Source organism: Doryrhamphus excisus, linkage group LG20 (assembly GCF_037039965.1).
Source record: "Doryrhamphus excisus strain RoL-2023G ecotype Guam linkage group LG20, RoL_Dexc_Guam_v1.1, whole genome shotgun sequence".
In the NCBI taxonomy this organism is placed as follows: Eukaryota; Metazoa; Chordata; class Actinopteri; order Syngnathiformes; family Syngnathidae; genus Doryrhamphus; species Doryrhamphus excisus.
The window spans coordinates 474,303-489,463 of NC_136376.1; the positions used below are offsets into that span (position 1 = coordinate 474,303).

The 15,161-nt window shown below is 46.9% G+C and overlaps 3 protein-coding genes and 2 non-coding genes across 5 annotated transcripts; 1 reads left to right on the plus strand and 4 right to left on the minus strand.

Moving 5' to 3' along the window:
- Positions 1-559: 559 nt before the first annotated feature.
- Positions 560-2,012, minus strand: LOC131108053 (otoraplin-like). The gene is made up of 4 exons (XM_058058794.2): positions 1,793-2,012; positions 1,584-1,723; positions 1,405-1,515; positions 560-1,321 (listed from the first exon to the last, which is right to left on the minus strand). The coding sequence occupies exons 1-4, from the start codon at positions 1,905-1,907 to the stop codon at positions 1,298-1,300; spliced, it is 390 nt and encodes a 129-aa protein (XP_057914777.2). The 5' UTR covers positions 1,908-2,012; the 3' UTR covers positions 560-1,297.
- A 668-nt stretch (positions 2,013-2,680) lies between these two features.
- Positions 2,681-10,467, plus strand: gtpbp2a (GTP binding protein 2a). The gene is made up of 12 exons (XM_058058394.2): positions 2,681-3,134; positions 4,196-4,222; positions 4,618-4,802; positions 4,881-4,989; positions 5,065-5,262; positions 5,341-5,515; positions 7,392-7,611; positions 7,710-7,845; positions 7,911-7,969; positions 8,041-8,212; positions 8,281-8,445; positions 9,265-10,467. Exons 1-12 carry the CDS (start codon positions 2,940-2,942, stop codon positions 9,445-9,447), a joined length of 1,824 nt encoding a protein of 607 aa, XP_057914377.2. The 5' UTR covers positions 2,681-2,939; the 3' UTR covers positions 9,448-10,467.
- On the minus strand, positions 5,989-6,071 carry trnal-cag (transfer RNA leucine (anticodon CAG)). The gene has a single exon. It is a non-coding gene; the product is annotated as a tRNA-Leu (tRNA).
- trnal-cag (transfer RNA leucine (anticodon CAG)) lies at positions 7,049-7,131 on the minus strand. The gene has a single exon. It is a non-coding gene; the product is annotated as a tRNA-Leu (tRNA).
- A 954-nt stretch (positions 10,468-11,421) lies between the features above and the next one.
- On the minus strand, positions 11,422-15,147 carry polh (polymerase (DNA directed), eta). Its single transcript, XM_058058453.2, has 10 exons — positions 14,842-15,147; positions 14,366-14,500; positions 14,073-14,296; positions 13,826-13,989; positions 13,359-13,462; positions 13,162-13,281; positions 12,965-13,088; positions 12,829-12,894; positions 12,560-12,732; positions 11,422-12,134 (listed from the first exon to the last, which is right to left on the minus strand). The coding sequence occupies exons 1-10, from the start codon at positions 14,976-14,978 to the stop codon at positions 11,477-11,479; spliced, it is 1,905 nt and encodes a 634-aa protein (XP_057914436.2). The 5' UTR covers positions 14,979-15,147; the 3' UTR covers positions 11,422-11,476.
- Positions 15,148-15,161: the final 14 nt, after the last annotated feature.

Genomic DNA, 15,161 nt, shown 5'->3' on the forward strand with positions numbered 1-15,161 from the left:
TGCCCCACTGAAGGCCCAGACAGGGGGAAGAGGACCAATGAGCTTCCCTGCACTAGTACACCCCCCCTTCACCCCCCCCCTCCTGAATTTAGCCACAGCTTCATACGAGAGACATTTTTTTGTGTTTTTTATTGCAATATTCGTTATTTAAAGTGTGGAGGGGAAAGTAAAAGTGGCCTAGATATTGAAATACTCTATGATTAGTAAAGTGGCCTAGATATTGAAATACTCTATGATTAGTAAAGTGGCCTAGATATTGAAATACTCTATGATTAGTAAAGTGGCCTAGATATTGAAATACTCTATGATTAGTAAAGTGGCCTAGATATTGAAATACTCTATGATTAGTAAAGTGGCCTAGATATTGAAATACTCTATGATTAGTAAAGTGGCCTAGATATTGAAATACTCTATGATTAGTAAAGTGGCCTAGATATTGAAATACTCTATGATTAGTAAAGTGGCCTAGATATTGAAATACTCTATGATTAGTAAAGTGGCCTATATAGCAATACTACGAATAGTAGCGTAGTACATGTTTTGTCTTGTGCTAGGTGCGTCTGGTGATGATTGACAGGCGTCAGACAGCTGGGGCCGTTTCCCGTGAGTCGCCATCAGCAGCTCGGCAGGGTGCCTCCTTTTGGAAAAACTGGTCCAAAGCATGTGGCGTACTTTTGCGTCATGCGTCTGCTTTTGGCAGCTGCTCCTTGACGCACGCACGCGCCTCCATCTTGGACTGTCACCATGGCGACCGCCTGAAGCTCCAGCTATCTGTGTGCTTGATTGTGTGCCGCCTTGCTTGTGATGGAAAAAGAGCATATTAGCTTGACTAATGACGTTTTGGTGGAAATGTCATCAGGCATATTGATCCCAGGGAGGGGGGCGATGTGGGGGGGCCGATGTGTGAGCGAGCTAATTGGATAAACGAGTTTAAAGAGTTGCCGTTGTCACCTTGAGGCAAAACAGCCGAAATCGATGAGTCTTTGAGTCTGAGTATTTGAGACTGGTCTAGGGTTTTTGGGTGGGGGGGTCAGATGACAAACTGCGGGGAGGCGGGCGTGGCCCCCGGGCCATCTATTGTGGCCATCGCCACAGGAGTCTGACAAGGCTGTTCTAGCCATCATCTCATCCACATCAGGGGTGTCCAAAGTGCGGCCCGGGGACCATTTGGCATATGGTAAACATTGGAATCTAAGAAATAGTCATATCAGCACTGAATGTGTTTTTGAAGAAACTAAAGGGTCAATACTGGTCCTCGGCTGGCCCCCGGTCCAGGGTGTGCCCCACCACGTCCAACTTAAGCGCAGGAGAAATCCAAGCTCTGCGGTGACAAACAAAGGCATGAAGGTAAGCGTAGGATATGTTGGACTCGGAACTCCGCATCCAAGGCCCGTTCATACTGACTGTTGCTGGAAGCTCAACCGTGTCGTCTCTGAACCTCAGCGTCTCCTTCACCAGGGTGGCAGGGAAGTACCCGATGATGCCCATCCGGTCCACGTAGCGCTCGCTGTACACCTACCACAGCAACACAGCCCTGAAGCTCACACAATGGGGTCTCTGTCCTGCTGATGTTGTGGACCTACACTGCCAGACCAGAAGACTCCAGCGCCCTCCTGTGGTAGGAGCTTAGAATACACGTAAACCTTCTGCTCCTTCTTGATGTTGATGAATCTGCAGTCTGGAGCTATGAAGTCCTCCAAAGCCGTGGCCATGGAGAGAACATCTGGAAGAAAAACCCCACAAGGTGCCTTCAGAATGCTGATCTCTTGGAATGGCTCCTTGTTCCACTTACATGAGCATTCTTCATCGCCGCACGTCTTCTTATCTGCTAGTTTCTCCATCGGCGCGGCCTCCGGCGTGGAGCACAGCGTCCCCACGCAAAGCACAATCACCAGTGGGTGCCTCATTTTTACCAAACGATGTCCAACAAGGAGAACTTTGGAGACTTTGGGAGCGAAAGCGTCTCTCTTGCCGAGGGGAAACAGATGGGTGGTGCCCCCACAGCACAGGCAGGCCGGCCAATCAGTGGAGTCGCCAAAAGGTCACGCTCTGGAGGGCGTTGGGCCCAAGAGGAGGGACTTGGGTTCTTCCTCTCAGAAGAATGATGCCTATCCGTAGATTTGATTGACAGGCACCGTATACCACGTACTTTGGACCTCTGCAGCTCACTGCTCTTTTTAACCACATTACATTTTTCATATAAAAATCAATATGATGGGTGGATTTAGCATTTTATTAATCTCCGCCATGTTGTCTATGAATAAACACTCAGTCAATACTGTAGTGTAATAAACATCACATTACACCGTATATAATAAATGATCATTTGACATATCCACTGGTTGGATGACGTAATCGGAAAAAAGGGGAAAAGGGTATTTGTTTGTTTTGTATATGATTGCCATATACTCAGATACTTGAAGCAAAGCTAAAAAATGAAACCTTGTTAGTAAGAAATTTAGTCATGAAATGTAACAACATTCCAAAAGTGCGCCGATATGGTTTCATAGTTGAATGCCAACTTTCGTCAGTCTTGGTGTCAAACATTCACTTCCTCGTCGGCTGACGCAAAGCCCTGCAAAGCACCGTGCGCGCACGATGTTTTCACACGAGTAGCTTAGTCGGGCGGTGCTTACAGCTTGCAACACGGCAACCGCTTCTTTGGGCTGCCCCGGTACTTATAACCATTCGCATATGCTGACGTTTCACCGTGTGACGTGTAACCCCCGAAAACTCAAAGCCAGCGTCTCCAGGACCGCTGTTATTGTTGTTTTGGAGACTTCGGAGGGTGTGTTTATATTAGGAAGGGGTCGGGGGGGCTGACTAACACAAACACCGGCACAACTACATTGAGCTATATACTTAATCGAGCGAGAAACTTTATTTACCCCGGTCCCTGAACGCATCCTTCCACCGTCTCGGGACTACTCAGGTAGCTTATGGATGCGATGGTTTCAGGCTTTTTTGCCTCAGAAAATGGACATGATTGTGGATCTTCAAGTGACGTAAAGTCCGGGAATGGTTGCGGATTTATCCCCAGAAGAGCATCTGCGAAGAACAAGAAGAAATCGAGTGGTCGACACTTTAAACCAAGCTCCAAACCGAGCAATAACACCCCCTTTCTACCCCCAGAGGTAAGCTTGCCAAATAATACTTCTAGCACCTGCAAGAATGGGATAAAAATGCCAGTTACAACCAAAAGCGTCCGTACAAATGAAATAAAGGAAGTCAAAAGCGAAGTATGGTCTTATAAATGGTGTATTACTAAGTGAAAAGTGTTAGCCTCAGAATAGCATCATGTATCCCGCTTTCTTTGTTAGCTAACCAAACAATAGCGATCCACATCGACAACACGTAGCTTGTTGCCAAAGTAAAGTTGAGAAAAGTGACACAAGAAGCGTATAGTTATGCAACATACAGCTAGGGTGCCTTTTTAAGTGTCTACAGCTTTACAGCTCTAAATTTAAAGGTGTGACTTGCTAGATAGCAACAACAGCTGTGTTTGTAAATATATAAAAGGGGGCGTGTCCTTTTAGTGCCCAAATAATGTTGCTCAAATATCTTCTAGTTACACCAAAACTGAGTTAAAGGGGAACTATTATGCTCATTTGCAGCGCTTTGTATGGAGCAGCTACACACCATACCCGAGAAAGCTTTCTAGATCTTCCAGAATCTGAACCTATTCCAGCTGGAATTCCTTGGAGTTCCCTGGTCGGTTTTAATTTATCCCTCCTCCAGACACGCCCACTCTGCTGTGATTAGTCCACTTGGCTTGTACCATAAACATTTTTTACCATAAAATAAAACAGTGTTCCAAAAAACCCAATGAAAGGTGGCGTTCAGAGCCGTCCCAAACGTCTTTCAGGGCTCACTTTCAAATAGGCAATCCTCGTGAGCTGAATCCTTGGCATGATTTAACACCAGGATGCAACATTTGAACTACATTTATAGGTCAGAAAAGTGGAAAAAGCACAATAGCTATTGCATCCTTTAAGTAATTCAAAAAAAGTAAAGTGAAAGTATGCCAGTAGCTTATTCCAGTTAATACAGAGTAGTTCAAATGTGTGATCTTCTGTATATGTGTACATCTGTATTTGCTAATTTAGTACCTGGTTCATCTACCTTCTTACCTGTTGCCGTGTCTTTGTTTTGTGTATTGTTGTTGTTTGACTCTGTCTTCCATCTTCTTCTACAGGCTGAAGAGGGTAACATCGAGTACAAGGTAAGCACCTACACCACCTTGGAGTAGTTTATTTCATCAGCATGTCAAGGTCGCGTGGGTTCACGGCATCTCATGGTTTGCTATTAAGGGAAAATGCACTGCATGAATGTTTTGTGTGTGTTCTAAAGATATAAAAACAGGTAAAAAGCGGCCGGTAATGAATGCATGTAATATTTTCTATCCATGCTGTGAGCATGTAGTAGCAGGTACATTGATGTCATACTTTGAGCATTGATGTCACATAGCAACATAGAAAGGAAGGCTACACCTAGCCTCCAAAACAGACGGCAGCAGCTCCAATATGTAGCATTAGCTTTGGCTAGTGGCCTGTTAATTAAAAATGTATTTTATTCAGACAGATATTTTGTGTATTTATTATTTATTTTCCAAATTAGCTAAAGCTCGTGGACCCCACCCAAAGCCGCTTCGAGCACCTGGTCACGCAGATGAAATGGCGGCTCCAGGAGGGTCGCGGTGAAGCCGTCTATCAGATTGGGGTGGAGGATACCGGTATGTTGGTGGGACTGTCTGAGGAGGACATGAAGGCATCGCTGACCACCCTCCATAAGATGGCGGAGAAGTAAGAGGCTTCCCTCGTGTTTCCTTCAATCCAAGGAAAAGCAAAAGGAAATGCAACGCTGATGTTTGTGATTTGCAGAGTCGGGGCTGACATGACCATCCTTAGACACTCGGAGGTGGACTACGACAGCGATCGGCCTCTCACCATCGCTGAAGTCTTAATTCGGAAGGTGCCGGATGACCAGCAGGTTAGCAAGGCAGCCCCACAAAAAGGAGGATTTTGACATTTGTCCGTCATTTTAATCTTAAATTCAACGTCACAGTTTCTGGACTTGCGAGTTGCCGTGCTCGGTAACGTGGACTCTGGCAAGTCCACCCTGCTGGGTGTTTTGACGCAAGGCGAGCTGGATAATGGACGGGGGAGAGCCAGACTCAACCTCTTCAGACATCTCCATGAGATCCAGTCCGGGCGCACGTCCAGCATCAGCTTCGAGATCCTGGGGTTCAATCGTAAAGGAGAGGTGAGTTCAACAAAGACAGGAGGCATCTCGTAGCGCTCAATGGACCTTGAAGCAAAGTCTCCTGTGGCCTCTCCTAAGGTTGTCAACTACAGCGAGTCTCGAACAGCAGAAGAGATCTGTGAAAGCGCCTCAAAAATGATCACGTTCATGGACCTGGCTGGTCACCACAAATACCTAAAGACCACCATCTTTGGCCTCACCAGCTACTGCCCTGACTTCGCCATGCTCGTTGTCAGCGCCAACACCGGCATCGGTGAGTGCCAGATGCTTTCCCCCTCAGAGCCACGCCGTGAAAAATGAAAGGATGCAACTTTGCCACTTTGAGATTTTATAATTAATCATTTCCTCATATATTTCAAGAAATAATACATCTCAGCTTTGTCAGATAGGTTACCATTATTAGTGTCAACTTTGCTTTTTTCCCACATTTTGCTGTTTTTTTATGTTCCATAATATACTTAACAATATACTACAAATAATCTTTGTAAATGTTCTTCTTTTGGAACTTTATTTCCATTATATTCTAACCTTTTCTGAATTTTTTTTCTGAAATAATCTTCATAGGTTTTCTTCTGCTAATATTACTTCCATCACATTTTAACTTCATGGCCATAGTTACATCATTTTTTCCGCACAATGTAAACTTTTCTTTTCATCGTACTCCGCACCCAGCGATGGAAGTATGGGTAATACTTGTCTGTGATGATGATTCAACTAAAAGGTTGTTGTCAGAAGTGGGATTCGAACCCACGCCTCCAGGGGAGACTGCGACCTGAACGCAGCGCCTTAGACCGCTCGGCCATCCTGACTACTATGTCCCATGTCTGGTGGGAGGGTCCATATCCGAATTGGGCCTCTTATCATTGTGCAGTTCCCTGCTCCCGATAGACGGCCCTGGATGAAATGATTGATGAATGTTGGCAGCTGACAGTGGACTTTGTGTGACCCACTATTCCATATTGTTGACTGGCAACAGCAGCTTAGACATCTGACCTTACGTAACCAACCAGACACTGTGAGCCCCGAATGACCCCATCTAAAAATACCCGCTCTGTTTCCATGCTGGTGTTCCTTACACCTGCAGACCAGCTCATCTGCTGGATCATCATGTTTTGCAGCCAGTGGGGGGGGGGGGGGGGGGGGGGCTAGTGGGGTGTCCTCACAATATTTTAGCATATTGCTTCATAACCTGCTAAGAATGGAAGCACGTTGCTGTGCTTTGTCTGATGTTCCATTCCTGAGCGTAAGTGCAGGTTCCAACCAAGCGTTGGAGGTCATGGACATACTGCAGCTTGCTTATTGGCTGTATGTGTTGTGTCTGGGAAGGAGTCTCTTCCAGAAATACGGTTGAAATGGGGTGAAGAATGCGGACCCCCACCCCCCCGTTACATAACCAGCAGGAAGTTGACATGGCTGCTCGACCTCTGAGGTGAATGCAGAGGTTATTCTCATGAAGATATTGGTTGAGGTACATCTACGTCACATGTAGAAATACATGATGGCTTCACGGCATAAAAAATGTAGCTCATGAAGGTGGCAGCTATCTGGGATGGAAGGACCTTATGACCCACGGTGCCCTGAAGGAGAGGCAGGAATGCTGAACCACGGCACTTTTAAACATGATTGGTCATCAAAGTCAACAACATGAAGTGGCTGGTTTGACTGGTTTGTTTGCTTCACTCAGAACATGTTCATTTGTTGGGTTGCTGCAGGCTGGTCAACCTACTTCTTCTCAAATGACACATCAGCTGTGGCCATTTATGTCACTGAGTACTAAAAGAAGGGTTGTCAGAAGTGGGATTCGAACCCACGCCTCCAGGGGAGACTGCGACCTGAACGCAGCGCCTTAGACCGCTCGGCCATCCTGACATGCAGGCATGGGAATGAAAACAAACCTTCCTTCCGAGTCAGCAAGAAGGAATGGGTTGAAATCCCACTGTGGCATTGGTTGTAGCTGGAGGTCACCGACTGTGTTGGTTTGCCTCCTCCATCAGACTGCATTGCCAACTAGCTGTTCATGGTGTCAGAAGTGGGATTCCAACCCACAACTTCAATGGCAACCCCTCCAACATGTCCACAGCTGCACAGTGAATTGTTTACTTTACATTCGTGTACTTTTATCTTCCTAGTGGGCACAACGTGGGAGCACCTGGGCTTCGCCATGGCCCTGAAGGTGCCCATCTTCATCGTCATCAGCAAAGTGGACCTGTGTGCGCGGGGCGCCGTGGAGCGCACCGTTCGCCAGCTGGAGCGGGTTCTGAAGCAGCCGGGCTGCAACAAGGTGCCCATGCTCATCAGCAACACGGACGACGCCGTGATGGCAGCGCAGCAGTTCGCCCAGTCGCCCAAGTATGATGACGTGTTCCACGTGGGAGGAATGGAACGTGTGAAACATCCATAAAGTATATTCCTTCAAATATGAAATATTTTGCTGCTCTCCCTGGCAGCATTACGCCCGTCTTCACCGTGTCCAGCGTGTCTGGGGAGAACCTGGACCTCCTCAAGGTCTTCTTCAACATCATCCCTCCTCTCAGCAACAGCAAGGAGCAGGAGGAGCTCATGCAGCAGCTGACTGAGTTCCAGGTGAGAGAAGATGAGAGAAGATGATTGCTGGTGAAGACATGAGCTAGACAGACCATGTGTTGCAGGTGGATGAGATCTACACCGTACCAGAGGTGGGGACTGTGGTGGGCGGTACTTTGTACAGGTCAGTGTGTCAGTGTCAAGTCTTCATTCTCTTGGCGGGGATGCGATCTAAAAAAAGTGTTTTTCCCACAGTGGAATTTGCCGTGAAGGAGACTGTCTGGTCGTCGGGCCCACAGACTCGGGCTGCTTCCACAAGCTGACCGTGGGGAGCATCCAGAGGAACCGCTCCGCTTGCAGGGTGCTGCGTGCTGGCCAGGCCGCCACGCTGGCGCTCGGACACTTTGACCGAACATTACTCAGGAAGGTGCGACTCGGCTCGTGTCTCGTCTTAACGTGCTGGACGCAGCACAGCTAAAATACTTCCTCTCGCAGGGAATGGTGATGGTGAGTCCGGAGATGAATCCCACCATCTGCTGGATGTTCGAAGCGGAGATAGTGCTGCTCTTCCACTCCAAGACCTTCCGTAAGGGCTTCCAGGTGACCGTGCACATCAGAAACGTCAGGCAGACGGCAACCGTGGAGGCAATCTACGGCACGGTGAGCTTTTTAAGCCCATAGGAGATGCTATTTAGCATATGCTATATGCTATATGCTATTTAGCATATAACACTAAGACAGTATGGATAATAGATGCTATTTATCATATACAGTATAACACCATAACACTAAGACAGTATGGATAATAGATGCTATTTATCATATACAGTATAACACCATAACACTAAGACAGTATGGATAATAGATGCTATTTATCATATACAGTATAACACTAAGACAGTATGGATAATAGATGCTATTTATCATATACAGTATAACACCATAACACTAAGACAGTATGGATAATAGATGCTATTTATCATATACAGTATAACACCATAACACTAAGACAGTATGGATAATAGATGCTATTTATCATATACAGTATAACACCATAACACTAAGACAGTATGGATAATAGATGCTATTTATCATATACAGTATAACACCATAACACTAAGACAGTATGGATAATAGATGCTATTTATCATATACAGTATAACACCATAACACTAAGACAGTATGGATAATAGATGCTATTTATCATATACAGTATAACACCATAACACTAAGACAGTATGGATAATAGATGCTATTTATCATATACAGTATAACACCATAACACTAAGACAGTATGGATAATAGATGCTATTTATCATATACAGTATAACACCATAACACTAAGACAGTATCAAAGTGGCAATGTTGCGAGTGAAGCAACATCCAGAGCTCCAGCCCTTATTTTAAGACGCGCAGCGAAGCCTGCGTCGCATGTAGCCACCTTTGAGAAGTGATGCTAACGCTAGCACGGGTTGACAGGAGGAGCTGAGGACGGGGGAGAAAGCCGTGGTTCAGTTCAAGTTCATCAAGCATCCAGAGTACCTGAAGGTGGGGGCCAAGGTGCTCTTCAGGGAGGGCGTGACCAAAGGGATCGGCCACGTCACCAAGCTGGCGTCCATCACTCAGTACCACCCAGACCCCTGCCAGGATGAGGACGTCTAGATGAAGGGGGTGGACGCCAGCTCACCTTTTTATGGACCAGCTTCCACCAAAAGGCCAGTGTGGACTTTGTCTGCCCTGAAGATACTCCAAAGCTTTTATGTCCTCACCTCGTATGCACGCACACGCACACTCTCTCGCACACACGCACACACACACACACACACACACACACACACACACACACACACACCAAGGCAAGGAGGAGTATTCAGGCCTCCCATTTCACAACAAAGTGGCTTTACTTGACTTGACTTTACACCACCACCCACTTTGTGCCGTCTCGTTGACCTTTTCTTCCGCACAAAGTTTGATATGTTCACCCAGCGTGCCTCAACACGACGCCTCGTCATTGCAACCACGTCACCACCCACCAGGCACCATGATGTTCAGCCTTTGGTGCGCCAGGCCGACGCCAAGCTTGGTAGCGTTGGACACCCGAGAGGTACTCACTTCACTGCAGGCTGCTTTTTCAATGTACTGATGACACACACAAACACACACACACAAACACACACGCACACACACGCGCACACACAGTGCCTAATGGAAGTGCCTTCCAACACAACCATGCAGTAAAACTACAATCTTAAAGCTGGTGCTACTTTTCTTCTGTACCAAACTGACTGGTGCTTGGCCTTATTATGATCATGATTATTATTATTATTATTATTATTATTATGACTGCACACAAGCTTGACTCTCGTATTGTTTAAGCACATATTCTCTACCTGTTTTATATTATATAGTTTAGATAGTATTGACGTGTATATCTGATTTCACTTGATTGTCATGCATCTCAGGAGATTTGTTTCATAGATTTTAAAAACTTTTTATAGCTTCATTATGCCCCCCCCGCCCACATCTCCCATATTCCCATATAAGCATGTTTGAAGTATTTATGTACAGATCCAATTGTGTTATGTTGTATAGTATAGGAATAATTACAAGCTTTTATCTCTCTATGTGTCGCTTTTTATTTAATGCAACCATAAGATCTATTTCAATGTAAAAATGGATAACCAAATGCCTCTTGTGTGTAGGTTGCTTTTAGGCTTCAGCTATTGGTGGCTTTCAACCACGTGATAGTGATGTGTGATACCGCTAATTCCGTTTGTGATCAGACACCGAGCAATTCAGGCTGGTATCGGCAATAGCGATCTGATACTGAGACGACGCAAACTCAATAACTGTGTGGTGTATTTCATATCATAGTGTCATAGCACAGAAGTATCATACAAGTGTAACCGAGCAGGTAAAGATTGCCTCTAATATTTTACGAGTCCAGTGGGAACCAAAGCACAGGAGAAGGAATGCAGGACACGTTTATTCGAGCAGCTCGTCTCTCATTTCTGTCAGCCACCGCAATACACACACTTCCGGTCTTCAAAATAAGAGCACATCCGGGTGTGGGTGGGAATGGTTACCACAAATGGCTGAAGTATCGACGTGAGAGCCTGTGGTGCCGAAAGTATTAGTATTAGAAAGTACAAGTACATTAGTAGCACGTGGCCTGGAGGGAGTTCCGGGGGGCGGGGTAAGAGAAGCTAGCTAGCTAGCAATCTCGCTTCCAAGACCTCAGTGGAGCATCGCCGGACGTTCTTTGGGTGGCTACATTTCACATTTTCCACTTCCAACAATGTTTGAACTTACTTAGACTTCAGTGTAAATTGTCTTTTTGTTGCTCACTGTAAAGTCCAGCGTGTTTGCTCGGCTCCAGTCAAGGAGAGCCACATCTGGTGAAAAGGTGGTTTCTCAACGTTTCCTCAACTCGTTATGGTGGACTATCTTACTAATGGCGTTTTCCAAATATACATTGAGTGATTTTTACATGCGAAAACGGTGCATCTGTGTGGTATTTTGGCTCTGATTTGACATGATTGGTTACAAATAGCTTGCTTTTGCTTGTTATAGCAGCATCTGCCGGCATGTTGTGGTATTACAGTAGAAGGCCCACATTAAAATAAACCTGAGAGATACAAAGGAAGTAGTTTTTATTGGCATTTTAAAAGGGCACTCGTACATGAAACAGTCAGTTTCTTTGGAAAAAAGCATCCAGGGTTCCAGCAGTAGAACCGTGCGAGCGCTGTCTTTTGGGAAGAGGTCCTGCCGAGCCTCTGGGTTGTGTTTTCCCCCGGGAGGACTGTGCTGGAGAGGATGAAGGAGAAGAGAAGGAGTTGTGCAAGTCCAAGGCAAAGTGATAGTCGTCGTGTTCGGGCATGTCCCACACAGGCACCTCCTGACCGCATAGTTGACATTTCAGCAGGTCCTTGCTGCTGTCCTCTGCTGGAACATCACACGAGGACTGCTGTGGAACCTCTGGCTGGGCATCAGTGTTGGACCCCTGCAAGCATCTCTCCGTGTGTTTCTTGTGGAAGAAAGAGGCAATGTCAGAGCGAGGATGAGAAGACGCCGTGCGAGCGGACGAGGACGGGGCCATCGATGGAGCCTCTCCCTCTCCTTCCTTCTCCCGTCTGGTCTTCTTCAGGAAGAAAGACTGGATAGTGCTGGGCTGTTTGTGTGTGGATTGAGTGGACTGAGTGGACTGAGTGGAGGTCTGGACGCTGCAGGAAGGCTTTTGAGTGGATGAGACCTCGGAGCTGAGGAAGCCGGCGATACCGCCCCCTGCTGCTGAAGGGGCGTCACTGAACTTGCTGGCGGAGAGATGCAGCAGGGTGAGGGGGGGTGTCCTGGCAAATCATTGAAATAATTTCCAAAATGAAGTATAGAATACATCTTGAAATGCCAATCATTTATAACATATGACCATTCACGTCAACTGTAGTCCAAAATGTAAAAAGGATGATTTCATGATGCGTTTCATGACTTACGTATGCATGAAATGATTTTTAATGTGGGTAGCGTGTGAACAATGAAATATGCAATGTAATAAGTTGTTCACTGATTCATGGCATTTGTGGCCAATGTAGTATACCCACTGGACTTATTTCAGTCACATTTATCTTAGGTGCCAAAGTTAAACCAAATATGAAATATCTGAAATATAAATCACTTATTTTTATGACATCTTGATGATGTATGATGTCTGTGTATAAAATAAGCATGTATGATGCATGCCATGTGTTAATAATGTCACGCCATCTAAGGTACATACCACGCGGCCTGCTGGTTTCCTGCCGTGTTGAGGCTCTTGATGATGGCGAAGCTGTCGCCGGAGATCTTGGCGGCGTCGTAGCGAACCAAAGCGCAGCAACGGGAGAAGGAGCTGGGTCTCTTGTCGCCCAGCTGACGGACCCCCACCGTGAGCAACTTGGCTACTCTGCCGTTCTGCGAGGTAGGATCAACGTTTAATAACAACGATAACCTGCGGCCTCATTGAGGGCCCGCCCCGCACTCTCTGCAGTTTAGTCACAAAACCCTCACCGCTTCTCTGTCCTTGGTGAGCCGCTCCTCCAGCTCCAGGGCCAGCTGATGGAGCCAATGCCGGACCTTGGCAGACGTTAGGCCAAAGGATTAGGTACACCTGCACGGTCTAACCCAGGATGAGCGATGAGAGTACCTGCTCTTTGGTGGCTAGCGATGTTTTCCCAGGGAAGTTCTTGCTGCAGCCAACAGACTTTGGGAGCTGCCTCGGTTTCACCGCCTCAAACTCCACCCCCCGACAAAGATCGTACAGCCACTGGCTGTCAAATGCAACGTTCCGTCCTCACAAATCAAAATGTCAGAACATTGGAGGTCACACGACGTCTTTCTTACCCCGTTTTCTCTCCAAAGTGCTGCCCCAGTTGGGCCTGAGAGAAGCGGGTCAGATCCCCCATCATCTCTGCTTGCAGCGTTTCCGTAATGGACGCCCCCAGCTTCCCCCCCAGGTTGCGTCTTGCCTCAGTGAGCCCATCACAAGGAGACACGTGAAGAAGAAGCAAGGGTGTGACATTTGGGGTGAAGATACTCACATCTTGCCGATGGGCAGGGTGCGGAAAAGCTCTGGCACCGAAGTCAGCGGCAGTATCGTCTGGCGGTTGGGTTTGTTCAAGCCGCACGCTAGCTTAGCTAGCACCTGCAGGAAGGAAACGTCACATGCAATACTTCCAAGATGAATATCTTCTAGTTGATCATGGTATATTCAAGTGTACTACTCGGGAGTAACTTCATGACTACACGCCTTTTCCACTAATGACTTTCTTCCAATGTCTGACTACCGTTAGTGGTTATGTTTATGCTATCTTATGAGCTTGAGCTTTTTAATATTCAAATATGACAAAATGAAGTCAAATACAAAAGGCTACTCCTTATTTTTAAAGAAACGACTTTATTTGTGAAGAAATATCTTTAATGAATAATAATGAAGCTCGTCATGAGCTCCTTCCTAGCGTGTAAACGTGTACTTTTCCTAACAGACGTGTGGAAGCATGTCTCGTACTTTGTTGTGGGAGATGCCAGCCGAGCAGCGGAAGCTCGTGTCTCGCTCCACAGCAGCTCTCATTTCCTCCACGATGAGGGCCCCCACGGTCAGCTGGAGCTCTGCAGAGCCGTGCTCGGGCAAGGACGCCAACCACTGATGGACACCCGTGGACCTCTGCTGCTCTGTAGAAGGAACGTAGGTATATTTACTGAGAGGGGCTCAGCCATGTTGCTCACATGGATCAATAGTTTGGTAGGATGAGCACCTTTATCCAAAACAGCCGCTTCCTGTCCTGGAGGTAAACCGGGGGGGTAACCCTCGATGTAAGTGGTCCTCAGCAGATCAGCCTCTATTTGCTTGTCTGCCATCTCCTTAATCCGCTGCTGGACCGCCGCAGTCAAGTCCATGTAGGCCTCGTCGATACTGGCCCGCTCAATCACGGCAAAGCCAGACATGACCCGGATCACCTCCACGCTAGCCTCCCTGTAGCTGGACACAACGGGCGCCGTTAGCTTTGGCCTCCACAGCATCATACGCCACAACGCATCCATCGCTCACTGGGTCAGGTCCGCCTTGCCGTGAGACTCGCGCACCCTGGCCACCTGGAGATCCGGGCACAGCTTCTTGGCGTCATCCACCCACATGTTCCTGGTGACCCCGTGGGCCCTGGCCTCGTAGCTCACGGCTATGATGCTGACACAAGAAAAGACATTTGAGTCCTACTGTAAATGTGAGGCGTGATTGGCTGTAGTTTAAATCTTCATATCCAGACTCCAAACTCAACTGTTTACACCCTCATCCTGTTTTATTTGTGTCATGGGCCGTGAACTTGGGTTTTTAGAAAGGCGCTTGCAAATGAAATGTATTAATAAAACAAACGATATGCGTGAGATTGGCGTTCCAACTTTGATTGACAGCAGTGATGTCCAACAGGGAAACGTGAAGGCTTTCCTTGATAAAGGCGCATCTTTTTTCACTGAACGTCTCTGAATGACAACACTTTAGGCTTCATGGGGCCCAGGAAGGGTACTCACCCTCCTCCTTTCCAGGTCTTGTACTGAGCCACCACACAGGGAGTATTCTTCAGGGCTGCATTCAATCTCTGCTCCACTTGCACGTAGAAACAGTCCATGTCCACTAACGCCACCACCCGCTCCTTTCCGTACTCCATTGCTAAAAGCACCTTTCGTCGCGGTTTATCACAGTATTCGTTACCAATAAAGAAAAAACAAAGCACTGCTGTCACATTATTGTCATACTTCCGTCCCGCAACAACACTGTATGGGAAAGGGGGCTTGTTTTCCCGCAATTACGGGTTACATAACTGCGTCATCAATAGTCGACGGAGGCCGTA